Raw genomic sequence first — 25115 nt, forward strand, 5'->3', positions numbered from 1 at the left:
CACCGAGGGCCACTCCTGTGGGGGCGGGCAGGGCCAGGGTTCAGAGGAGGGGGTGTGGTCCCAGGTGGAGGCTGCAGCTGAAGGAGTTGCCCTGACCCCTGCCCCACCCCGCCCCAGGCACCGCATGCCCCGGGAGCAGTGGTGGCTGCACCTGCGGCTGATGCTGAAGATGCTGGCGCACTACCACGTCAGCATGGCTGACTACGTGTCTGGGGAGCTGGAGCACGTCACCCGCCGCACCCTGAGCGTGGACAAGGGCTTCTGAGGCTGCCCGCCACCCCTCTGGCTGCCCCGCCCTTCTCTGCCAGGCCGCCGCCTGGAGCCTGCAGGCAGGCAGGCGGTGGGCAGGCTGCGGCCCTCTCTCAGCCCTGCCCTGGGGGGCTCAGGGCCCCGCCTCCAGGACAGAGCACCCAGGGCACCGACCTTCCGGCCCCAGGGGACACAGAGCATCCTAGTCTGGACACACTGCCCCTCCTTGGCCCCCGCATGGCCCTGAGTCACTCCCCATGCTGGCCCTTCACCCTCACCAGCCCTTGGGGTCCAGCGCCCGGGTGTTTGTGCCACGGGCGGCGTGTCCCGGGGGCCTTGCTGTGCCCCTGCTCCTGAGCACTGGGCGCTGTGGTTGGGCAGAGCTTGTCATCTTTTGTAGGAATAAAGTCACCCCAACAGAGGAGTGCCATCGATCTGTGGGAAGCAGGGCCTGTGGGACTCCATAGGGAGGCTGGGCCTGCTGGCGGTCGGCAGGGGGGTTGTCCCTTGTCCCCTCTGGGGCTGTCCTCGGGCTCCGGGGCCAGGCTGGGTCTCCAAGACATGTGTCCTCTGCAGCCACAGTCTCTTCCTACGACCAGCAGGCGCCTCTCTGCTGACGGGGCAGCCTGAGGCTCCCCTGGCCCTGTCCCGAGCCCTTCCCAACTGTCCTAGGGGTGACCCGAGACCCCTCAGCCTTGTCCTGAGGGGTGACCTGTGCACCCCCTGCCCTGTCCTGACAGGTGACCTCAGCACCTTCAGCCCTGTCCTAAAGGTGGCAGGCCTGGCCTCCCCCAGGCCAAGGATTTCTCAGCCTGCACCCCAGGCTCCGAGCCTGACCTTTACTGGCCCCCAGACGTAGCCTGGGCTGGGGTCTCTGAAGCAGAGTCAAGGGTCCTGGGCAGGTGGCTAATGTGAGTGAGGTTGGGGGAGACGCTAGTGGGGGTGCGCAATGGGAGGGGGAGGCACCAGAACCTCATCACCAGGGCCGGGGGCTGACCCACCAGGAGTCCCAGCGCACCCTGAGGAGCCTCCACCGCAGCGCAGTGCCGACGCCCAGGAGGGTGAGCTGGACTGGACTGCACCGAGCTGCGCCTTGGCGGGACCCGGCACCCCTGAGCTCGCAGCCCCATCCAGGCCTCTTCCCACCGTGGCTGCCTGGGCACCGAGTCCAGGGCTGCTCCGGCCTGCGCCCCCGCCCTCAGCTGCCGCAGAGGCTCAGGATGAGGCTCTGGGACCCGTGAGGTTTTGTGGGGAGGCCCATAGGCCACATCGGGGGTTCTGGGCAGAGGGTCTCCTGGTGGGGCCTGGCTTGGTGGCTCCAGGGACCAGGTTGGCCCTTCACCCCTCAGGCTGCCTTCATGCCCTGACAGGATGTTGGCAGGAAGCCTTGGTCACTCCGGGGGGCAGCATGCGTAGCTGGACGAGCCCTGTGCTGGGGGCCTGCACCAGCCTCGCCACGTTGGCCGGAAAGCCTGAGCGCTCCTGGGTGCTGGAGCTAGGTGCCGGGACCGCTCTGCCTGCCGTGAGTGCGGGCTTGTCCCGGGCAGGCTGAGCCATGTGTCCTCCTGGGCCTGTCCTGTCTTGTCCTGCACAAACTGGGGCCAGCAGGACACACACAGGGTGTGACGCCAGGATCTGCGGTGTTCCAGATCCCTGCTTTCAGGGCTGCTCGGGAAGGGCAGAGCAGGGACCACCAAGTGCCAGAGGCCATGGCTGAACATGCTGTCCTCGGTCCGGCACGAGGGCTTCAGAGGCCTCCCAGTGAGCAGGTGGCCGGGAGTGGGGGCCTGGTGGGCTGGCAGAGTCTCTCATCCGGCAGGGGGCTGGATGGGGGGCGGTGAAGGCTGAGGCGGGCCGGCAGCTCACCTGATGGGTCTAATGCACGGGTCCCCGAGGTGCACTGTGTCGTGGGGCAGGTGGGAGCAAAGCTGGTGTGAGCCCTGCCTGGTGAGTGGGGAGAGGGCGGGCATCAGTAATTCGACATAACCACCCCCACCTGTTCTGACCAAGGCACAGCCTTATGGGGAGCAGAACCCCATAAAGACGGGAAGACCCACCCACAGCTACCCTCCCGGATGGCCCCTGGCGGTGGCCGCTGGCCTCCTGCTGCTCGGAGCTCGCCCCCGTGTCCTGACTAACCACAAGGGCCCCACAGACGCCCTCACCTCTGCCCGGGGCTCCCCCAGGCCAGCGCTGGGAGGCCTTCAGCAGCCTGAAGAGCCGGCCCCACGGTGCAGCTTCATCTAGGAGGGCCGTGGGCTGCCCGATGCCGGCCCGCCATCACTGGCGTCTTGACTTGCCCGTGTTGTGGCCGTCACCTCCTCAACTGGTGTGGCTCTCACACAGGCCGGTGCCCTCGGCTCTCACAGGGAGGTGGGCAGTCCCACCCAAAAAGGGGGAAAGGGGCAGCGAGAATGACATCCTGGCCCCCTCCCCAGCCCCAGTCATCTGCATAGTGGTAAGAAGGGACTTGTCTCTAATGGCTCGGGGTGGGGGGTGGGGCGTGCTGCTCCCCTTCCTTGGCTCTCAGGGGCGCACTGAGGCCTCCAGGGCCGCAGCACCCCCACTGGGTCACATGCGACAGGGCAAGGCCTGCGACTCTTCCCACAGGAAGAAAACATTCCAGATGCGGTTTCTAGAAGGCCACCCTTCCCCACCTGGCTGCTTCGCCTGCAGCCACACCTGGACCCCCAGGCAGACGTGGCAGGCCTGTCCCTGCACGGCCTCTGACTCGGGGTCTGCACAAACCCTCGGCACCGCCACAGGGCTCATACAAAGTCAAGTGCCTTGTGCCCTGCCCGCCAGCCAAACGAAACACCCCCAGGTGGAGGGCGGCGGCGGCTGCACTGCGAGTGTCTGCAGTGCGAGTCTGAGGAGGGAGCCCGTCTGGAAGGAGGCCGTGGTGCGGGAAGGCTCCCGTGGCCCAGGGGTCTGCCCCGAGGCTGAGCCACAGGCTGGCTGGGGAAAGTGCATGAGCAATGGGTCTCAGCTTTGCAAAGAAGGCCATGTCTGTCACTTAGGAAACCTGCTTCCGGGTCAGACTTGGGAAAATGTTTATTGGGGAGAAGGGCCCCGGGTCAGGTGTGGCCGCCCGCACAGGAGGGCTCGGGAGTGTGGGGGTCTGCCCTGCCAGCCCCCAAGTCCCCTCCTGCCCTCTCCAGGTGCCATCCGGAGAGACAGCTCGGCCTTCCTGGGCGGGCTGAGGCTTCCTGAGGACCCAGTCCTGTGTGCTGGGGCTCAGCCTGCGTCCGGCCGTGGCCCTGGTAGTCAGCCCCATCGTCCAGGTGCTCGGGAGACGCTGGGACTTCAGCGCTGGGTCCCTGCTGGGTCACTCCATGTCCTCCCGCAGCTCCTGCCTATGCAGGGTCTGCAGCCGGCTGACCACGGTCTGGTGCACGGCCTCCAGCCCCTCAGTGTCCAGGTCCCGCAGCAGCAGCAGGATGGCGGTCAGGACGTTGTCCTGGGAGCACAGAGTCGCTGGCTGAGCGCCGCACCTGGCGAGGCCAGTCTGCCCCGCCACGACGTGTTGGAGCCCTGGCCTCCGGTCTGCAGTCGCTTGTCCAAAGCTCTGGGGTGATGCTTCACCTGGAGGGCGGCTGGCACCTTCCACGGACAGGGCCCAGCCCACCCACCCCTGCCACCTGCTCCTCCCGAGCTTTACATGGTAAGTGGTCACCGAACAAAAGCACAAGGATGACATGGGCGGCATGCGGACACCTGCAAATGACCAGGACTCTGGTGGCATCACCCAGCAGCCCCCTTCTTGTTAGGTCAACAACATGTTCTCCTGAGAGGGAAGGCTCCAGGGCCCTGGGGCCTGCTTCCTGGCCACTGTGGGGTGACACAAAGCCACCTGGGCCAGGACGAGGCGTCCCCAGGCCAAGTGCCCAGCAGCAAGTCTCTGCAGCTAACGTGCTGCTACAGCCCCTCCTCCGGCCCCACAGACGCAGGCTCTCCCTGAGCCTCGGGCCCGCAGTCCCCGCACACCCAGGCAGCGCCTCTGCCCCTGGGGCCAGGCTGTGCTAGTCTCTGTGGTGTCCATGGCCCCCACCCCACAGCTGCCACGCCCAGGGCCACCCCATCACACTTACCCTGTTCCTGAGACTGCTCGCGGCCTCCCTCTGTGGGAAGGAAGGAAACCGGTCCTGGGCCGGGGGCTTCAGGCTGAGCTGTCCCTCGACCCTGCGTGGCGGGGGGGAATGGCACCGCGTGAGGGCTGAGCAGGGCCGGCTCCCTCGGAGCACAGGGAGGAGGAGACAAGGATGCCTGACACCCCCCATACGAAGGGGAGCCCCCACACAGCGTGACGTTACTTCCGGAGGGACAGAGGCCCTGGACGGGAGGGTGGGCAGGTGCGACAGTGACTGGTTCTCTCTGATTCCCTGGGGGCTCCTGTCCAGGGTCAAGGGTCGGGGCACTACACTAAGATGATGGGTGCGGGACCCCAGGGAAACAAAGCGGGTTTCACCTGCTCTGTGCCCTGAACCTGGGGCCCCTCTGCAAACAACTGTCTCTGAGGCGTTGCCCACGGTCAGTTTCCGCTCAAAACCGACCGTGACAATCAGAGAACAGCCTCAGAGGCCACCTCCCCTCTCCCGGGGGCTCCTCTGGTTGGGACTCCCTCCTCCAGCTGGCCCCCGGGGGCCCCAATGCACCTCCCCGAGTCCCACTGCCAGGCACCCCATGCTGGGCTGGTTCTGCACTCGCACTCCCGCCGTGCCTTGGGCGTTCTCCTGGTCATCGAGGGCCAGAGGAGCAAGAACCCCCCGGGGCAGCTTGCTGCCCTCCCTCCCCGCCGAGGGGAGTGCTGGGGGCTGCTCTCCTCGGGAGGGCGGGCCCAGGAGAGGCCCCGGCGCACCTTGCCTCCTCCTCGTCGCCGAAGCTCAGCCGGTCCCCTGGGGTCTCGGCAGCGGTGTCCACGGCACTCAGGGCATAGGACAGCTCGGGCCCGCCGTTCCCTGTGCCCTCTCTGCTGGGGGCCGTGACCTCCTCTCCCTCCATCACTGCTCGGGACAGCTCCTCCTCAGTCACAGCTTTGGGGGGGGGGGGAAGGAGAGGGGGCAAAAACTCAGGGGGACCCTGCCGCATGCAGGCCCCATGGGCTGGGCACTCAGCACAGTCTGCCTCAGAAAAAAGGGGTCTGTCTGTGCACCCCGACAGCCAGTCCGCAGCCCTGCCGTGAGCGGGACACACAGCCGCCAGCTAAGGCGGCTTGTGAATCTGAATTTCAGCATTTCCTGAAAGCAAATTCTCGTTTAAAAAAACACACAAAAAAACCCCCTCAAATTAAATTTTAAAAATGCACAGAATACACTGCATTCATTCCATTTGACTTAATTGCCCTGGAGTTTATTTATATTAAAATTGTTCACCCGGGAGAAAAATAGCTGTGCACATAGAGGCGAGCACTAAGAGCTGGCACGCAGAGGACGCTGGACACACCGGAGGGGGGGCCCAGCCCCCGGGGATGGGCGGAAGTCCGGAGGTGGGGGCACAACGCCCTGGTGCCCTTGGCACAGGGCAGAGGCTCGCATGTGGCTCCCGAAGGAGGTGCAGGTGGCACTCCGCACCCCAACAGGCAGAGGCCAGCAGCAGGTAACCCAAAGCTGGGAGCACAGGGGCACCACCACCCTGGGTCCCCGTGGACCTTCTCCCACGTTCCAGGGCACGTGGATGAGTGTCTGGGCACAGTGGTCTCAAGAGAGGAAACAATGACAAAAACAGCCCAGTGTGAGGGGACAGTGGGGCGGACAAACAAGTCACGTGAGGTTCACCCGAGGTCCTGTGCTCTGTGTGTGGGGCTGCACCCCCACCACGGAATCCCAGGGGGTTCCTTCCCGAGGCTCCAGAGGAGGCGGCATCTGCGACGTCCTGGAGGCCAGGGGTTTGCGGAAGGGGCAGAGGAGGGCGGGCCCCGCTCGCTGGGGGCGCTCAGTGCAGACACCTACCCTGGTTGTCCAGCTTCTGCAGGTTCGGCAGGTTGCGCAGCACGGTCATGCGGTAGAGGTGGGGGTCGGCGCCGCAGCACGGGTTCTCGGCCAGCCATAGCACCCGCAGGCGCGGCAGGCCCTTCAGGTAGGAGAGCTCAGTCAGGCTGGCGATGCGGTTCCGCCGCAGGTAGAGCTCGCTCAGCTGCCGGCACTGGCTCACGGGCTCCAGGGTGGACACGCTGTTGACGCTGCAAAGACAGCGCGGTGAGCACCTGTCCGGCCTTGCCTCGTGTTACAGAGAGGGAAACCGAGGCACAGAGGCCTGAACTCTGCCCCGGGTGGGAGAGCTGGAACTCGGCCTGGGCACAGCTGCAAACTGTTCGTTTATTCCATGAGAAGGCACCGGCTGCAGAGGCTCGGGCTGGGGCTAGGGGTTCCGTGAGCACAACTCGGTCAGCACGGGCACCCACCAGGCAACCGAGGAAGGTGTGAGGCATGAGTGGAGGGCTAGCGAGGGACAAACAGGGTGGCCCGCCCCGTGATCGGGAAGGTCAGTCACTGGGAGGGCTGCACTCACGGACCCGCAGCGAGGGCAGACCCACAGTGAGGGCGGGCAGGGACGCAGCAGCGGGGCAGGCCCAGGTGAAACTCCAGAAAAGAGGGTGGAGCTGGGTGGAGCGGAGGAGCCAGCAGCCCTCCCAGACTTCCCCAGGGGGGTTTCAGATTCTCTGGGTCCCCCTCCTCTTTCAAGCCCCCGTGGCTCGGAGGGACAGCAGGCCTTCAGGTACCTGAGGGTGATCACTTCCAGGCTGGGCATTTCCCGGCATATGGAGATCTGGGGAGGGAAAGAACGTGGCTGCAGGCACCGCTGGGCACTGGAGTGGCGACACCACGTCCCTCCACCAGCTCAACGGAGAAACAGCGTGGAGCCCCCGTCACCTCCCCCTCCCAGACCTAGGTGAAGTGGCCCCCCTCCCCTCCCTCCCGTCATACTAACTACACAAGCGCACACAGGCTCCGAGTTCCACTCCGCCCTGCAGCCCCGCGTGTCCCTCAGCCTGGAGGGGAAGTGGACACTCTAACACTCTCAGATGGCACCATGCGCCCAACACGGCTGGCCACCAAGACGGAGCAGTCCTCATTTTGGAAGCCCCCCAAGGACATCAGGTAAGGGGACCTCGGTGCCCCTATGCTGGACAGAGAACCTTTCTACTTGCAGTCCCTGCCTTATAGGAAAAGGACTTCAGCCCCTTCTTGCCAACACAGCCTGGCAGGATTGACAGGGTTGAAAATGGGACCTCAGACTGTGTTAACGCTGTTGGTTCAGAGGGCAAGCACAGCAACGGGCTCAGGGGGGGGTCCAGTGGTGCAGACCCCAAGTGTCTAGGTGTCTGCCATCCACAAGGCATGAAGCAAGATGGTCCCCAACCACAGCAAAGTCACGGTCTGGTCAGGATGCTTCACGGTGCAATGGACTTTTGTCCTGCTACAAGGCGGGTGTTCTTGTTTGTTTTTCTGCTAAATGTGCAGCTCTTCAGCTGCTGCCTGACGTGGACTCGGCCTCTCTGGACAGCCCAGTGGCTCAGCAGCATTCCAACTTTGTTTTTAAGCAAAGCTACGGTTCAGGTTACAAAAGCAGGTAAGAACTGAATCACCGGCACTCAAGCTGTGCACAAGCTGTGGGCATCCATTCTGGGAGCGAGAGGAAGAAGACGCCTGCTCACAGACGCACAGCTCACTCAGCTCTGGGCACTGCTCCCTCGCCCCCAGGTCCAGCCTCTTCCTGCCATTGGGAGGGGGCGCGAAGCAGGGTGTGACCAAGAGGAGGAGCTGAAGTGGGGAACCTCCTCCTCGATGACACTAAGTCCAAGAACCCACAGGGACCCCCGGCTGAGTATCCTTCTCCGTGAAGTAGGCCCAGCCCCGGGGTTCCTTCCCAGGTCAGAGCAGGGCTGCCCTCCTCTGTGAGGCCTGTGTGGGCACAGGGGCCTCTCAGCAACACGTTTAAAGCGCATGTGTAAGAGAACTTCAAAATAAACGGGTGCTGGAGAATATTTCTTTTAATTTGTGGTTCTGCCTTACAACAACTGCTAAATGTCAGAGCACCAGACCAGGGCTGAAATGAATGGGTGCCGTTCTATCAATGTAACAATTCCCTTGTGGAAGAGGCTGCGACTTTAGAGACCAGGGATCCGCATGATACTTACATCTGTGAGGCGGCTGCCCCTGGGGGAAGAAAAGATACACAGGCATTAATTTTGTTAAAGGTTAATACAAAAAATGAAAAATCAACTCCAAAATTTAACAACGAATGCCTACGAACTTTAAGATAAACTTTCAATGATAAGGTGAAAGCTTGCCCAGGTAACTGACGGAGGTGTCAAAGGTCATTTCAGGTTGACTGTCAACAAAAGCAGATATACTGGGTGCCCAGAGCCGCTGCTTAGACTGAGGAGCAGTAGAGGCCGCTCCATGGGGAGGACACAGATTGACTGATTGTCAAGACTGTGGCAGAAGGATCATTTCCCTCACCGACATAAACAAACAAAGGAGTCTTTATAAGAGGCCAAGTTCAAAGGCTAAACATGCAACTTATGAAACACTTTGAAAAGCCTGAAACAGCGTGTTGTTTCTCCCTGCTTAGAGAAGGTATGACCCCCCCCCATGTCGAACAAAGAAATGCATTATTGAAAATGAATGATGGGGGACATTGTGGCCAAAGTGCCGCATGGGCCAGAGCAAGGAGAAATGCTTTTTAACGAACAAGCAGGGCTCCTCCACTGCAGTCAAGTGGCTGACCCCAGCAGCCAGAAGGTCTGCTCTTGGCTGAGCTCCCTGTGCCCCGCCTGAACTGTCCAGGTCACAGTCACGAATGAAGCCTCGCTCTGAGTCCCCGGTGAACACCTGTACCTCTTTCGGGAGTTCATGAAGCGCTTCTGGTCCTGCCTTGTCCCCATTAGACCACCCTGCCTTGGTACCTACACTGACCCTACAGCACCTCTATCCTGCTATCACCTCCCAGACAGTGTCACCTGGGGACAGCTCTTCTCTCATAGGACTCAGTTACAAAAATGATTAAGTCGTTGCTGAAGTGTCTCGGTTCTCTTTCCTTTCCCTTAGCAATGGTTTTAATCCCCTTGATCTCCCACCTTGTTGGCAGATTTGCCTCCCAATAAGTGGCAATGCCAGAAACCAGACCTGTCCACAGAGGGAACCACCTGTCCCACTAAAGCTGTCTTCCCAAAACAAATCTTCAAGGTGGTTCTAACTGTTTCAAGTAAGGAGAGCAGGTTTGAAGCCTGTGTCCAAAACGTTGCCACCAGGAAGGGTGGGGTGTGTATGAAAATTCTAGAACGACCTTTGCCAATGGCCACCTGAGCTTGTGGCAGCATCTCCCAGAGGCTGTGGGCTCTTGGGACCCGGAAGGCCAGCCTGGGATCGGAGCCAGAAAGGCCGGGCTGGAGGTGCCCTCCTCCACCCCGACAAGCCTCTATAAAGGCCGTTTTCGGCCCCGCCCCAGAGCAGAGTTGTAGGGTTGGGAGCCCCAAGTAAAGGCGGAGGTGCCAAGCGCAGAGGCCCCAACCCAGGGCGGGGTGCCCCATACCAGGGCGGAGGTGCCGAGAGGGCGGCCCCAACCCAGGGAGGGGGTAGCGGGCGGGGATCCCCGCTCCCGGGCAGGGATGCAGGCAGGGTAGAGGCCCCCGGCTTTTGGGCCTCACCAGCAATTGAGCTTCCTCACGTTGTGCAGTTCGGAGGCCTTGGCCCGGGACAGGACCATCTTCCGCGTCAGCTTCATGGCGATGGGCCGCAAGGACCCCAGCCACCGGCCGGGCCCTGGACCCGCCAACTACCCCTGGAGGAATTCGGCTCTGCCGCGGCGCGTCTCCAGGGGGCGTAGCCCACGTCGTTAGGGGCGTTCCCTGCGAGCCCATTGGCCTCCTGGAGAGGGGGCGGTGCGGCGCGAGCGTAGTGGGGCCACCTGGGCTTCCGCTCCCTGCGATGGCTCCGCCCCCTAACGCCCCAAGGGCCAAGCGCCCAGATCTGCGCAGCTTCGCGTAGGGACGCCAGGCTCTGACGTCATTCTTCAGCGACCTGAAATGGTAACCCTCTTTCAGTCCCGAGTTCCAGCCCGAAGTTCTGAGCTCCAGCCCCGACCTCCGATCCCTCAGAACCGAGCCCTGACCTCCGAAAGACATGGGGCCAGCTTTAGCAGGGACCTCACAAGTACATAACCTTTTAGAATTTAAAGGTTACCCGGGATGCAAATTACATTAAGGCATTTGGGATCTCAGATAAGTTAGGGGTCTCAAGACCAGCCCTCTTTTCCGCTAGACCCATGTCCTGGCTTTGGTCTGTCGGTCAGAGCTCTCAGACACTGGCTTTAGTTGCGGCCTTTTGGGCACCTGGCCCGGGTATCAGGAGAAGAGGGTGGCTCGTGTTGGAAGCCTGCAGTCACAAAAGCCAAGGTTTTGGTGGTGTCCTGCAGGGGCACTGTGGGTCCATCACACGGAGGAAACGGTCCAGGAATATGATGGCCCAGAGGCTGGAGAATGAGGAAGGGTGCCGTGCTCAGTCTGGCGATGAGTGGTTGGGTCCGTGTAAGTTTTGGGAGAACAGGGCGCCTCGGTATGTTCCAAGTTTGTAGCTGGCAAGCAGGAAGAGAACTATCTTGACTAATGACGCTTGAGCTAAGAAAAATACCAACACCAGGCTCAGCCTCATGTAGAGTGGCGGGAAGCTTCCAGCAGGCCAATGCTGTATGAGCTTGCAGAGGGCCCTTGGCTGTCCCAACTGGGTACCCACATCAAGTGACAGGGACAAAGCAGGAGATACCAGGGACCATGGAGAGCAGGCTGGGCCAAGAGGTGATACAGAGGCATCCAGAGAGACTGTCCAAGGTATGGATAAGCATGCTTCCACAGACCGCAGACGGAAGAAAGCAAGTGTGTGCAGAAGCTGGTTCTGGGGGAGGCCGGGCGTCATACATTGTGACGATGCCATTCGACCATTGGCTGATGGGAAGAGGGCTTTAGGGTTGTTGGTTCCAGGCTTGACTCCACCTGGCTGAGACGGCCCCTTCTCCTCCTACACGGGCTGGTGTGTCCCAGTCACGTTTGGGGCAGGCCGTGCCAGGGAGTGCTGTGGCCTGAGCCCCAGCCCTCCATCCTTGTCAGTCACACGAAGTGGCATCTGCCCCATCCCTTGACAGTGCCCAGGGGGGTGGGCCTTCCTGCGAGAGGACTGCGCCTGGAGGGTTTTGCATAGGTGATGGGGGTGCGGGAGAGGGGTGTGAAGACCCCGTGGGTCTGCCCAGAGCGGGTCAAGGATTGGAACTGAGGACGTGTGATTTCCCAGCACAGAGGAGTCACTGGAGGGCAGGGGCCACGCCCCCTGAGTCCAGGTGGCGCAGGCATCTAACAAGAAACACCTGCTCCTCTTCTCCACTGAGGCCGGGGCCAGGCCCCAGCCAGGCCTCCGCAGAGCGGGGAGCAGGAGGACACAGACAGGCTCCCTCGGGTGCTCCTGCCGCCCTCGCCACCTCTAGGTGGCTGATCGAGAGGGTGCTTGGGTGTGAATTAGTTGAAGGTCCTTGTGAGCCAGGTGACATTTGTACAGTGAGGCCTCTGCACAGTAAGGACAAGTGTGGTGGCTTGAGCTGTGTTGCTGTGCCTTCCCCAGAACTCCCTCCCTGTGTGGCTCCAGGGGGATTTGCCCCAAAGAGAAACTGGCCTGCGCGTCGGAAGGCGGAAGAGGAACAGTGGCCGTCACTTCCCGAAGGTGGCCAGAGGGGGCAGACGAACGGGATGGGTGGTGGGGTCTTCCCTACGGCCTGTGCTTTTCTTTCCAACAGTGGCCCTGCTGGGGGTGGGGGTGCTGCTCAGTGACCCCCCCTTTCCAACTTCTCTTTTTGGATGTCTAAGCCCCTAGCTCCTCCCAGAGTTGTGTAAAGTGAAATTACTATAATATATTTTGTATTTCATAACTCTCAGAGGGGTTTTGCTTCCTTTAGTGAACCCTGCCAGAAGCGCAACCAAATTTGCTTAAACCAAAAGAGAAACTTTGGCTCACATCATGGAGAAGACAAGGGTACGGCTTCAAGCATGGCTTGATCCAGGGTCTGTCTTAGTTATCCATCCGGGTCTCCACCCATCCCGACCCCTCTAATTGCCCAATCCAGGTGCTCTACACCCTCCACTCCAGGCCACACCCTAACAGTGTCAAGTCCAGTGGGAAGAATGCTTTCTCCCAGTGAGCTAGGTGCAAGTTTGCGAGGAGGACTGGGACCGGCATGGGTTACCTGGGACCACCTAGAGCTGTGGCTGTGGCTGGCCGTGCGATGCCGACTGCGGGGGGGCCCCCAGCGGAGGACGACCCAGAGGGACAACGGAGAAGAAGGGAAACATCCGGCGCCTGTGGGCCTTGGTGCCGAGGGAAAGGCGGCACCACACCCGTTCCTTGTGGCTCTGCTCAGCTGTGTCATTCGCGTGGGACTACACTATACAGGAAGTTCGCTCTGGAGCTCCGTTCACGGTGTTCCCACGTGGACAGTGCCTTGGGGTTGTCCCGTGGGCCTGGTATCTTGCAGAGCCTTAGGGCTAGAGAGAAGTGGGCCATCCCTGCTCTACGCTCTCTCTCTCCTCTCCTCCCTCTCTCCCTCTCTCTCCCTCTCTCTCTCTCTCTCCCTCTCTCTCTCTCTCTCTCTCTCTCTCTCTCTCTCTCTCTCTCTCTTTTTAAAAAGGAATTTAGCTCTGGCTGGGTGTCTCAGTTGGTTGGAGCATCATCCCATCTCTGCACCGAAAGGTTGCGGGTTTGATTCCTGGTCAGGGCACGTACTTCGATTATGGGTTTGATCCCCAGTTGGGGTACCCGTGGGAAGCAACCGATCGATATTTCTCTTTCACATCGATGCCTCTCCCTCTGCCTCTCAAATCAATAAACATATCCTCAGGTGAGGATGAAAGAAAAAGGAATTAGCATCTGTAAAGACCTTGCTGTCTGAATCCAGTTCTAACCCAGCTGGCTGAGTCATGAGCTTCGTTTCTGCCACTGTCTGTGCCCAAACCTGCGTAGCTCCCCAAACTGCCCAAGTAGGATCTCCTGTGCACCTCCAGGGACTCCTCCTTCTGGGACCACAGGGAGATGGGAGGCCCTTCTTGTTGCCAGGTGGCCTGCAGGGCCCCGTGTGGATCTGGTGATGGCACTGCTCTGGCAGAGACGACGTGGACCCAGGGAAGGGGTCTGCTCCCCTCCCGGCTGCCCACAAGCATGCCCCTCTGCCAATCGCTGGTGGTAGGGGCACACAGGCAGGCCCCTGAGGCTCAAGAGGCACAGCTCCCTGGGCCACCTGGCCTCAGACAGCACCTGCTTGGCAGGGACATGGCCTGGAGCTGCTGGTCTTCAGCGAACAGAACCCTGCCTTCTGCAGTTGGGCGGGTCCGACACCCCCGGGCCTTAAAAGGTGGGAAGCCGGTTTCTAGCAGTCACCGCCAGTGGTGCTGGTGCCGGGAGAGGGACTCCACTCGGGCCAAGCTGGCAAAGGTGTTCTGACCACACAGCGCCCTGGGCCTCCCCTTTGCTCTGTCTACCCCCGTCCCGCACTGAGGCCACAGCGTCTCATCTTTCCAGCTGTGCAGGAGGGCCGTCAGTGGCCGCATCACAAACTGCCCCAGACCTAGCATCTCAGGACAACGGACGTTTACCATCTCAGTTTCTGAGGGCCGGGAGTCTGGGAGTGCCTGGCTAGGGGCCTCCCATGAAGTCAGGCTGTGGGCCGGGCTGGCGTCTCTGATGACCTGGACTCAGTCTTCCAAGCCCATTCAGACAGCCGTGGGCAGGAGGTTTTCCTCTCAACACAGGGCCTGCCGGAATGAGTGCTGGGGGGGGGAGGGGGAGGGATAGAGAGAGGGTGGGCCCCTTGGGGGTCCTTGGGCAAGTTCCTTAGGTCCCTTGAGCCATGGCTCTGTCACAACGAACAGAGGATGAGGTTTCCTGCCACATCGGGTCTTGACTGCAGACACGGGGAGGTCAGCATGGCGCCTGGCAAGGTGGGTGTGCATGGTGACCTCCTCCGAGGGCCTTGAGGCTGGGGCTGCAAGGCCAGGAAGGAGGGGCTGCAGACACGCTTCAGGCCTGCATTCGGACCTGGAACATACACGTAGAAGAGAAGGAGGGCGACCTGCATTTACTGATTCTACTCAGTGTCCTGAGAGATCATGCAGGCGAGGGGTCCTTTCCAGCTCCATGGCCACGGGAACGCCCCGTTGGCGTGTCCTGGGCAGGTGCACGCAGCCACGACGGCACCTGCAGCAGCTGCCCCACCGGCGTATTCTCTGCGCTTTGGTGCTGCACCTTCACCCTCGTTCACGTTCACATTTCACGGGAGGGCTTCTGTAATAGGATGGTTCTGGAATGTAAGTGACCTGCCAACCCAACATTAAGAAAAATGATGGTGTCCCCTGGCACGCAGCCCATGTTCCTTGTGCTCGTTCTAGACCAGGAGGCGGCAAACCAGCCCACCGGCCCGCCCCAGCCACTGCCTGTGCCTGTAAGCGACGTGTTGGCACCCGGCCGCGCCCACCCATGTTTCGCTAACGGCTGCCTCCTGGCCCCAGTGGCGGAGATGAGTAGTTGGGACAGAGACCGCGGGCCGGCAGAGCCTGAAACATTGACCAGCCAGCCTTGCCCGCCTTCTGCTGTGCTCCCGTGTACTGTTCTCGGCCAGAGCACGTCTATGTCACGGGGTCAGATTGCCATCTTACTCCGTGATTGCGGCTTTCTTCTGGCTGCCAGGGCAAGGGACTTTTTAATCTTGGGCAAGATGTCCCTGCTGTGAAAAAAGCCCCTGCTCTGCGCTGCCTCTGTCAGAACTTGAAGGAACCCTCGGGCAGGACCAGGACGTGCTGTGTTCCTGCCTCGCAGGCGAGCGCCTTCTTACTTCCATGGGAAGGACGTTTCATAATTGCCCTTGCTGTGGCGTCCTGGCAGACAGAACAGGGCCTTCTTGTGCAACGTGTGGTTTTCTAGAAGGGAAGGGGCCGCTCGGGGACAGCAGGAGCACAGATGTTTTGTCAGAAGCCTGTTTCCTGAATTACTTTGCCTCAAATGAGGCCCCCGGGGGGCCTGCGGCGGTTGGAAGCAGAAGCCGGCCGACCGGCTCAGCTCCACCACATGGCTCCGCCATCATCCTGCCTCATGAACTATTAACAGCCCCCAGCATGCTTTCCGTCAGTGGGATGGCGCCCCTGGGATGGCGAACTGCATGGGGCTCTGGACGCAGCTGCTAACGTCCAGCGGGGGACGAGGCAGGTCTCAGGCAACTTCCCGGGCTGCGGCAGGGGCGGCCAGCTTTGTCCTGCAGCCGGCAGCCTCCTGGTGCCGACGGGCTGCAGGGCTCTGAGGGCGGACACGGCGGTGATGGGTGGAGGGCTGTGCACCTGTGGGGTGTGGCCCAGGGAGGGAGAGCCACGGGGTCCACAGTGACACCCCCTGTTGCCCGCTCCTGTATTCTGTGCTGCTAACTACTTTGCAGGAGAGGCTCCGGCTGCCTTCACGCCTCTCAAAGTGTCTGAACAAAACGATCAAGTGCCGCCCTGCACAAGGGGCTCTGGTGGGTTCTGGCCCCTTCCCCACGGCTGCTGGAGGTCTCTGGATGGCGGGATACTAAGACAGGGGACATCTGCCAGCCCGTGGACCCGCAGTACTGCCAGCTGTCTCCTTTGTGGGGAGGCAGGGGCAGGTGGAGAGGGTAGGGGCTTTCCAGAGGAGGGCGCTCTGGGCAAGCGCAGGGACACTAAGTCAGCGAACACAGTGGAGGAAGTGAGGGGGTAGCTGGTCAGCCAGGAGTCAGCTGGCAACCCTCAGGCGCTGGCTGGAAAAGCCACAGGACACTCTTCACTTCCTGGGACTCCCAGCAGGGGCCCAGGGGTGGCTGTGGGGCATTTTGGGCTGGCAGCCTGGAGGAGAGGGCAAGGGGCCTCTGTGGGGTGAGAGAATTGTGGTTTGGACGTTCGGGAAAGCAGGGTCTTTGCAGGAGTCAGAACTCAGTCCCTGCCAGTCCTGAGAAGGGCCAGCACCTGCCGTAGTGGGGTGGGGGCAGCTGCAGAGTCCGGGGGGGGGGGGCCTCTGGAGGTGGCTTACGAGCCCCAGACCCACTTGAGTCTCACGCCCCTCCTGCTGGCACCTCCATCCCTTCCCTGCCCCACCCCCATTTGTGGGTTTAGGGCTTGCGGAGAATTGCCGTTGAACTGAGAAACTTGCCACTAGCCCCTCAGGAGGCAAACCCCCGCAAGAGTGCCGGTCCAGGGGTCTCTGGGGAGGCCCGACTCCGCAGGTCAGGTGTTTGGGGTACGCTGGCTAGTCCTTGGCTCTCTCTGCCGGCGCGCGGGACGCCGCAGGCTGCGCTCTCCAGCTGAGTGACGCAGAGCGTGCTGCGGACCACGCGGAAGGTGCGGAGGACAGCGGGCGCGGGGCTCAACCTCGGCTCCGCTCGGGATGCAGGCGGTCCTGCGGGGCCAGGGCCGCGGTCCTGAGCAGCAGCGCGAGTAAGGCGGGTACGGGGCGCTCCCAGTAGATTCACGGTCTGGCAGCGCTCTGGCCTCGGTGAACACCAGCGGGGTGCAGTGGCGAGGTAACCGGACTGGCGCTGGGTGGAGGCGCGGGCCGGGGAAGAATGTGCCGCGGTTGGGGGACGCGGGCTAAGGTGCGTGCGCGCCACCGGCTGCGGAGACCTTGGCTCTCACCAGCAAGGGCGCGAGCTGGGGCATGGCTGGGACGCAGGGAAGAGTGCAGGCTCATGGGTCCGGTGTGCGGACCAGGGCGCGGGGAGGGGCTGGGGCGCAGGCATCCGCTGAGTTGCCGTGCCATTAGCCTTGAGGTCTAGGGATCACGGACTCTGCGACGGGTGGGGGGGGGGGCATTGTCTGTCCTGGTGTGTGTTGCCCGGACTTGGGTGATAACGTAGCTGATCTTGGGCCCTTGCTCTGGGCTGCGGGACAAGACCACAAAGCCCACTTTCTCTGCCCGAGATGTGTAGCCATTTGTAATTTCCAAATACCTTCATAGCCAGGAGTTCAGAAGACGCAGGGGAAGGAGTGGCAGGGAGCAGCTACACGGCTTAGAGAGGAAAGTAGAGGTGGGTGCACTGCCAGCCACTGGCCAGCGTGCCCAGGGCCAGCCACACATAGCAAGTCCATCGCTCTGTTTCCTGGTGCGTCTTTTGGGCTGAGGTGGGTGGGACACAAGGAGCCCCCGTCTCTGTGAGTTCCCATGGTCTTGGGTCCACGTGGCAGCTGTAAAAACTGTTCCCAGGAATTTCATTCTTTTCACCTTGGTGTCTGTTCCTGAGGCTGGGGGTGGGTTCCACTGGGGGTAGGTTCCACCAGGGGTGGGCTCAGAGCTGAACAGACGGCATGAGCTGCGTCTCCCTCCTGCACCTGAGCTCTGCCCTGTGAGCTGCCCCCCCCACCCCCCAGCAGCTCTCTCCCCCGGGGGATCGTGCAGTGCAGAGCTCAGGTGCAGACGCACCTGCACGTGGGTCGTGGTCGTGTGCAGGCTGCTCGCTCTGAGAAGACAGCTCCGCGTTCTCGTCAGGTGTCCTGCGCCAGGTGACGTTTGTGGGTGTGCGTCTTGTATGCCATATTCTTCCTGTGTGCCTGTCCCTCTATCATCTCTCTATCTACCTATCAATCAGAACTCTGTCTGTCTGTCTGTCTATCTATCTATCTGTCTGTCCTCTCGGAAGTCATGCACTTTCCCAGTGCTCTCAGCACGGGGCGGAGGCGGGCAGCCGTCTGGGAAATGTGCACGAGAGCAAGAGCGCTTCTGAGTTTCGTACGACGAGGTCCTTCGTGGCACACACCTCTCTCTGCCACTCCGCCCATCTCATTCCTGCCATCCTGTCGTCCTTGTCCTGTCCAGCCCCCCTGACAGAGTGGCTGTCTGCCTCTGAGATGTCCAGGGCCTCGTTTTCCTCTCTGGCAACTGGGAACCTTTCTAGCTCATCTGCGTCCCTTGGAAGTGGGCTGTGTGGCCAGGTGAGCCACTGCCTGTGACAGCAGGTGGCCCTGCAAGGGCCGCTCAGGGGTGAGGTGTCACCTGCACACAAGTGAGTGCTGGGCCAGGACCCTGGAGGGACCTCAGAGCCAGCGCTGGTTCCTGTCACTCTGTCCATTTGGGCTGCTGTCGTGGGACACCACAGCCTGGGCGGCTCATAAAGGACAGAAGTTTATGTCTCACAGTTCTGGAGGCTGGAAGTTCGAGGTCAGGGTGCGGGCAGGGTTGGTGGGGGCTCCCTTCTGGGGTGCAGATGTCTCCTTGTGAGCTCACATGGCAGAAAGTGGCAGGGAGCTCTCTGGGGTCTCCTTTCTAAGGGCACTAATCCCTTCACGAGGGCTCCAGCCTCATGACCCACTCGCCCCCCAAAGGCCCCACCTGCAAAGGCCATCACCCTGGGGGTTAGGGCTTTGACATGTGAGGGGTCACGTTCAGACATAGCATTCCACTCCTGTTCCCCCCAAATCCATGTCCTCCTCCCATGCAGAATGCACTCACTCCACCCCAGAGTCTTAACCCATCGCAGCGTCAACTCTCAAGTACAGATCCCTGCCTAAACCTCGTTTGGATCAGATGAGGGTGAGACTTGGGGCAGACTTGTCATGAGGCAGGTTGCTGTGAACCTGTGAAACCAGACAAGTCACGTGCTTCCAAAATGTGGTGCGGGACAGGCACAGGAGGGACCCCAGACACTGGGGCGGGGTCCTGCCTGGGCGGGGACCCCACATCGGGGGCTCTGTGGGTCTGAGTCTCCTGCCCCGGTGGCTCCGCTGGGCCTTGCAGTAGCTTTGCATGACCCAGGCAGAGGGCCATGTTCCTGCAGCTCTGGGTGCCCCCATCCTTCGAAACCTGCTGAGAGGAGGTGCCCCCCCCAGACTCGTGCATGCCTTGCACGGCAGTGTAGGCTCTTTCAGGCGCCACCTCCAAGCTCTCCCAGGCTTGCTGGTCATTCGGTTCCAAGGCCATGTCCATGTTTGCACGGTCGGCCACAGCAGCACAGTATTACCGCGGTGCTGTCATGGTGGGGGAGGTGAGCCTCCTCAGGGCAGGCCTGGGATCTGGGAGGGGACCTGGCCAAGGGGCAGCACAGCAGGAGGGAGGGAGGATGCAGAGGCGAGGGCTGGCCTGCACCCTGGATGGCCTGAGAGCATTTGCCTGAGGTCTACTGCCAGGTGGCTGGATCGCAAGTGCCCTGTGCTGAGCTGAGCCGAGCCGGGAAAGGGCCGGGTGGGCTCCCCCCTCCCCGGCAGTTCCCTCGCACCTCCCCGGAGCCCGTGACCGTGTGTGGAAGCCGGATGAGTGGGCAGGGGAGGGCCCGTCCACAAGGGGCCGTCTCATGTGGTGGAAGGTGATGTGGCGGAAAGGGCTTCCAGGTGGGGGAGCGAGGTGAGACCTTGTGCCTCTCTTGCCCCGAGAGGCCCTTCTTCACACCTTCAGAGACACCGGTGGAGCAGTGCAGCTCCTCATGGGGTGACACGGTGGGGCGGCATGTGGACGATGCTGCGGGGTGACACTGTGGGAGGGGACCTCGGGCATCAGGGCTTCAGGGCATCGTGTGCTCAGTGCGCCGTAGGGGCGGAGTCAGCGGCCTCAGCGCTGAGAGCGAAGGGGTGAGGAAAGGAGAAGAGTTCTTTCCAGAGACTTGTTTCATGGGCAGAGAGCTGTGCCTCAACCCGAAACCACTTTGTGCTTAGTAGGGTGTTTTTGCTCTTTGGAAAATGGAAGTGGTGAGCAGATGTCAGGGCGCACGGAAACGGGGTGGCGTGCACACCGCATGTGGCCGGCGAGCCCCCCCCCCCGCCCCCCCCCGGCTCCTGGTTGCTGCTGGACACGTGCACGCTGAGTGGCCGGGTGGGGGTGGGACGCTCTCTCTGGTCCTGCACAGTGAGCGGAGGCTGCCACCCTTATAAATGGGCGCCTGGGGGTGTGCCTGTGCTCCCGGATGGCCCAGGGACCCCAGCTGAGGGACAGAGTTCGGGCAGATGGACAAACGGCCGGGCTCCACACCAGGAGCCTGATGGGCCATCTCAGGACAGCTGCCTCTTTCCCCCTCCAATCTGTTTCAGCCGCTCCCTCCCCAGCGTGTTTCTGGAACCCTCGGCCTAGCCAGTCCGAGCAAAGCCTGTCCTGAGGGAGGCGGGGGCCCGTGGAGGCTGCAGCTCGGGCGTCAGGATGGAGCCCTCGGCCCTGACGAAAGCTGGCTCCAAGCAGGAGGAGGGCTTCGGGGTGCAGTCCAGGAGGGTGGCAGACCTGGGCCTGGTCCCCAACCTGCGGCGAAGCAACAGCAGCCTCTGCAGGAACAGGAGGTCGCAGTACCTGTTCAACAGCTGTGAGAAGGTAGGCTTCCGTGGCTCAGTGATCGAGGGAGGGGGGACACCCTGCGGGGCAGAGACTCCCGCTCTGGGCGCTGCAGCCCAGGAAAACCTGGAGAGAATGGAGGACTGGAGAGAATGGAGGGGTGGGGTGGGGTGGGGTGGGGGGCATGTCCATCCCCCCATCCCGCTCCCCAGGTGGGTGCACTGGGTAAACACTGTGTCCTGGGCGAGGCTCACGGAAAGCTGTCACTGCTGACCTCGTTGCGCAGTGACTTCCTATCCTCCATCCGACTGGGGAGCCCGAGCTTGGGAGCCCCACCCAAGTCTGGGGCTAGCCGAGTGGAAGGGCCTGGACAAGACCTTGGGGAGGGGCACGCTTGAATGTCGCAGTCCCTGGGAGGGGGGAACGAGGGCGTCTCAGCCTGCCGTCCCGCCAGGACCAAGGGGGGCGTCCTGACCCTCATCGCCCCCCTCCCGCCTCCCCACGGTGTTCCCAGGAAGGCAGTGCAGTGCTGGTGTGCAAACCGTAAAGTGCTGGACACACTCCAGTTGGGCCCGAGAGGAAGTGCTTCCGCGGGTTCCCACCTCTGTCCTGAGCCGACACCTGAGCGCCCTCGTCAAGGGTGGTCTAACCCTGGGTGTGGGAGGGCTCAGGCCCCCCCTCTTCTGACAAAGGCCCCTGGAAGCTCGTTGGGAGAACAGGGGGTCAGAGGGGGGTGTAGGGCGTGCAGGTGTGAATCCTGCTGGTTTCACGCCCGAGGATCTCAGAGTGCCACTTTCTCCCCCGGCAGGAAAATCTCAGCACGTGGATTCCCGAAAATATCAAGAAGAAACAATGCATCTACTTTGTGGAGAGCTCCAAACTGTCTGATGCCGGGTAAGGGACCCTTTCTCTGTTCCCACGCGGAGAGGCCGGTGGGAGCAAGACTGAGCAGGCCTGGGCGGGGGCCGGTCCCGCGTACACCGGCCTGGGGTCAGCGGGGCCTTCCGCTCACCCCTGAGCTGGCTGGCCGGGGGGCGGGGGGGAGAAGGAGTCCCGCCCCACCCTGCTTCGCAGCTGACATGCAGAGACTTCGGGCGACTGGCTCAGGTCATAACGTGGCCGCTCTGCAGCGAGGCTCGGCCCCACTCGGTGGGTCCGGCTCTGTATTGCCCACCTTGAGGGCAGCTCATGTGCCTCTGGAACAGCATGTGGGGCTCAGGGACTGGAAGAGGCCTGGGGGGGCTGCCCATGGCTCGAACTCCTCACTGAGGAGGGCACTGAGTCCAGACAGGCCCACTGGCCTCGAGGTGAGCCGGGCCAGGCGGGGCCACTGAGGCTGCCCCCATGGACAGCAGGGGGCACTTTGCCTCCAGGCCACTGACCTTGCCCTCCTGGGCTGTGGACTCCCCAGCCAGGTGCCCCTGACTGGGGTCAACCTGAGGGCACCTGTGGAGGGACGCCACACGTTCCTGTTCCTGGGGCGGTGGTGCCCTCGTTTTATTAAATCCACGGGAGTAACACTGGTTAATAACATTGCATGACTTGCAGGTGCTCAACGGTACACTTTGACAGCTGTGCATGCCACTGCGTGCTTGCCACCCGAAATCTAATCTCCTGTCACCATTCGTTTGACCCCCTTGACCCTTTCAGCCTTCCCCACTTCCCGCCCTGTCTGGCAACCACCACACTGTGGTCTGAGTCTGGGGGGTTGCTTATTTTGTTCATTTGTTGCTTTCTGTTTTATATAGCACGTGTGAGAGAAATCATACGGTTCTTGTCCTTTTCCACCTGACTTATTTCACTTAGCGTGATGCTCCCAAGATCCATCGATGTTTTCGCAAATGGCAGTATTTTATCTTTTTAGTGGCTGTATAATATTCCATGGTGTCTATCAAACATGGGCACTAAGCTTATGGACCTTGGTCCCAGAGGGGTTATGGTAAATTTGACCCCAAAGGCAAGGGAAGTAAAATAGAAAAAAAATAAATGAACAGACTACATGAAACTAAAAAGCTTCCGCACAGCAAAAGAAACCATCACCAAACCAAAAAGTAACGAACCGAATGGGAGAAGGTATTTGCAAAACAATACCTCTGATAAGGGGCTAATATTCAAAATACATAAAGCATTCATACAGCAAACAATCCTATTTAAAAAGGGGCGGAGGATCCGAACAGACACTTTTCCAAAGAAGACATATTTGTGTACAACAGACATATGAAGAGAGGCTCAGCATCACTGGTCATCGGGAAAATGCAAACCAACACTCACACCTGTTAGGCTATTGTCACTAAGACAAGAAGTAAGTGCTGGTGAGAATTCGGAGAAAATGAAACCCCCACACACTGCTGGCGGGAAGGAGAGATGGTGCAGCTGCTGCGGGAACAGCATGGGGTCCCCCAGAAACTGAGGATGGGAGCCGCTGCGTGACCCAGAAACCCCTCCCCGTGGGGACTCCTTGGGGACCAACAGAGCGTGGGTTCAAGGCTGTGTTTCCCTTCCGGCCACACCACAGTCTGCGCCGTGTGGCAAACAGGCCACGCTCCTTCTTACTTCCTGTCACCTGGAGTGCTCCTACGTCTCCTTCGAAGCCTGGTGCAGACGCCACCTCCGCCGTGGAGCCCTCCTTGACCGCTCCCCAGGGAGTGACCTGTTCCTCCCGACTCTCTTTGTATAGTTAGTTCTCTTTTCTGGGCTCTGCCCTCTGACGGAGGGCAGAACCACTTTTCGCTTCCCGTGCTGGACGAACCGTGGGCAGCCAGCTCACATGGGCTGGATAATACGGGAGGCGGGGCGTCCCGTGTGGAGAAGATGGACGACGACGGTGACCTGAGATCGGATGTGAATGGTCACTGCCGTTTCTGGGGTGCGGTGATATGCCCGGGGTGTCGTCACTAAAAGTGCCCTGTGCGTGTTGGGGGGGGCGGGTGACACCCTGTCTTAGCTCCTTTTCAGATAAGAGCCCTCATTTCTCACGGTGCTCCTAGGGCAGACCGAAAGCTAGAGAAACTTGCCCCATGCTCCCGCTGACAGCTCTGCGGTGGGTGACCTCAGATGACCTTGGTGCGTGATTGAGTTTCAGGTTTAGGGCGTGCCTTCCGACAGCGTACTGGGTGCTGCACGTGGAGCTCTCCGGGCTTAATTATGTTGAAATAGGCTTCTAAAAATAGCCTCGGAGGGAACTTGGGATTCGCAAGCTTCCCACATAGGAATCAATGGTTTCAAGACCATTTGAAGACTGTAATCTGGGGTTTCTAGTTTGTAGGGTTCAGGGGTGCCATTGACTGAGCCCCAGGCCTTTCTTCTGAACTCGGAACCAGCAGAGAAATGTTGACAGTGGCCAGTGAGGGCTGGGGTGGGGGTGGGGTGGGGGGAGACAGCTTGGATCTGAGGCAGAAACGGGGCTCTCTCCTCCCTTAGTGCTTCTGTCCGCCTTGCAGAAATGGTGCTCAGTGTGCGTTTGGTTCTGAAAACTTCCAGAAGCACCTTTGTTAGTACGAGGTTTAATGCAAGGAGTTGCTACAGCGAGTGAACAGGTGGAACGTCCCGCTCGCTCAGGGGTTACCTGAGAGCGTGAGAGTGCGTGAGTGTGTGCAGGTGGGAGACGGCGGGCAGCAGCTCCATCCGGCTGCAGGGAGGAGCCCTGGGGGGTGGGGGAGGAGGTGCCGCCCCCTGCAGGGGACCGGTGGAGCCGTCCCCATGGAGGCCCATGTAGGCCAAGCGCCGGGAGCGGTCCCCGACCGGTTTCTGGGTCGGCGGTTTCCGTGCCGTTTCCTGCACTGGGTCAGGCCGGCCTGGAGTCGCTTCGGATTGAAGTTCTGATCGCGTCAGAAGGCGGCAGTTTGGAGAGGAAGGAGAGGAGGCCCCAGGGTTGTCACAGGCGGACCGTTGGAAACCCGAGAGAATCTGGGGCAGCCGTGGGCCAGCACGGGAGAGCTCGGGGCCTCGCCCTGCACCTCTGCCCTGCCTCGGGCCATAAAGCGGGGCCACGCGGGCCGTGCCCTAAGGTGCCCCGCGTCTTCCGGAGGGGTCGTAGGGGAGGGTCGGAAACACGGGTGGCCAGGGACCTGCCTCGTGAGCAGTGAAGGGAGCGTCTGAGGGGACCAGGAGCACTTGCGTTCGGGGCACGAGGTGGGTCTCTTGTCCTCGGTCCTCTGCGTGGTTAGTAATTCGCATTAATAAAACACCTTTATCAGTTACTACCCATCTACGTACTCACTTGACCTTCACAGATTCTGCAGGGGTGGGGGCAGGGGGTGTCTTCTTTCTCCCATTTAATGACTGAGAAACTGGGATTCAAAGCACCTGAGACCACACACTTAGCAAGTGGCAAGAAACCTGTTTTCTCTCTCCTGGTCAGTCCAGTAGTCTCTCCCCTGTAGCATCTGGTTTTAGGCTTTAGGCTTTTTTTCTTTTTGTTGTTTTTTGTCTTATCTGTATCTAGACTTGTAGGTCATTTGTTAGCTATCAGAAGGTAGGAATCTAAAACAGGTGTAGACTTTTAGTTAAACAAGGTGTGATTGGCTGGGTGAGGCCGGGGTGCCTCCTTACTGCCCCCATGTGGCCATCACAGACACTGCAGCTGTC

The 25115-nt window shown here is 61.0% G+C and overlaps 3 protein-coding genes across 7 annotated transcripts in view; 2 read left to right on the forward strand and 1 right to left on the reverse strand.

The window, feature by feature from the left end:
- Positions 1 to 10678, forward strand: part of PFKL (phosphofructokinase, liver type) — a 33442-nt gene extending 22764 nt beyond the window's left edge. Inside the window, exons 22-23 of one of the 2 annotated variants that reach the window (XR_004901225.1) lie at positions 118 to 618; positions 10666 to 10678. Coding sequence is in view for 1 of the 2 variants with exons in the window: in XM_028504835.2 (XP_028360636.1) it covers positions 118 to 265 (148 nt within the window). In the remaining variant the exon portion in view is untranslated. Of the gene's footprint in view, positions 1 to 117; positions 658 to 10665 lie in introns of those variants that run through there. The other variant, XM_028504835.2, reaches the window with a different exon arrangement.
- Positions 3286 to 10096, reverse strand: CFAP410 (cilia and flagella associated protein 410). The gene is made up of 7 exons (XM_028504817.2): positions 9899 to 10096; positions 8387 to 8405; positions 6968 to 7014; positions 6198 to 6427; positions 5108 to 5282; positions 4341 to 4431; positions 3286 to 3709 (listed from the first exon to the last, which is right to left on the reverse strand). The coding sequence occupies exons 1-7, from the start codon at positions 9973 to 9975 to the stop codon at positions 3578 to 3580; spliced, it is 771 nt and encodes a 256-aa protein (XP_028360618.1). The 5' UTR covers positions 9976 to 10096; the 3' UTR covers positions 3286 to 3577.
- A 4628-nt stretch (positions 10679 to 15306) lies between the features above and the next one.
- The window catches only part of TRPM2 (transient receptor potential cation channel subfamily M member 2), a 50799-nt gene continuing 40990 nt past the window's right edge, over positions 15307 to 25115 (forward strand). For 2 of the 4 annotated variants that reach the window (XM_028505244.2, XM_036017492.1), the window contains exons 1-3: positions 16285 to 16806; positions 20297 to 20567; positions 21337 to 21422. In XM_028505244.2, the coding sequence (XP_028361045.1) occupies positions 20403 to 20567; positions 21337 to 21422 (251 nt within the window). In that variant the 5' untranslated portion in view covers positions 16285 to 16806; positions 20297 to 20402. Of the gene's footprint in view, positions 15404 to 16284; positions 16807 to 20125; positions 20568 to 21336; positions 21423 to 25115 lie in introns of those variants that run through there. The other 2 variants (XM_036017493.1, XM_036017491.1) reach the window with 2 other exon arrangements.

This window comes from Phyllostomus discolor, chromosome 2 (genome assembly GCF_004126475.2).
Source record: "Phyllostomus discolor isolate MPI-MPIP mPhyDis1 chromosome 2, mPhyDis1.pri.v3, whole genome shotgun sequence".
Classification (NCBI taxonomy): Eukaryota; Metazoa; Chordata; class Mammalia; order Chiroptera; family Phyllostomidae; genus Phyllostomus; species Phyllostomus discolor.

Coding starts and splice junctions, on each gene's coding strand:
- CFAP410 (XM_028504817.2), bottom strand. CDS start 9,975: ATGAAGCTGACGCGGAAGATGGTCCTGTCCCGGGCCAAGGCCTCCGAA. Junction 6,428..6,967: donor CTGGAAGTGATCACCCTCAG/GTACCTGAAGGC, acceptor CTGTCTTTGCAG/CGTCAACAGCGTGTCCACCC. Junction 4,432..5,107: donor GGCGACGAGGAGGAGGCAAG/GTGCGCCGGGGC, acceptor CCCGCCACGCAG/GGTCGAGGGACAGCTCAGCC.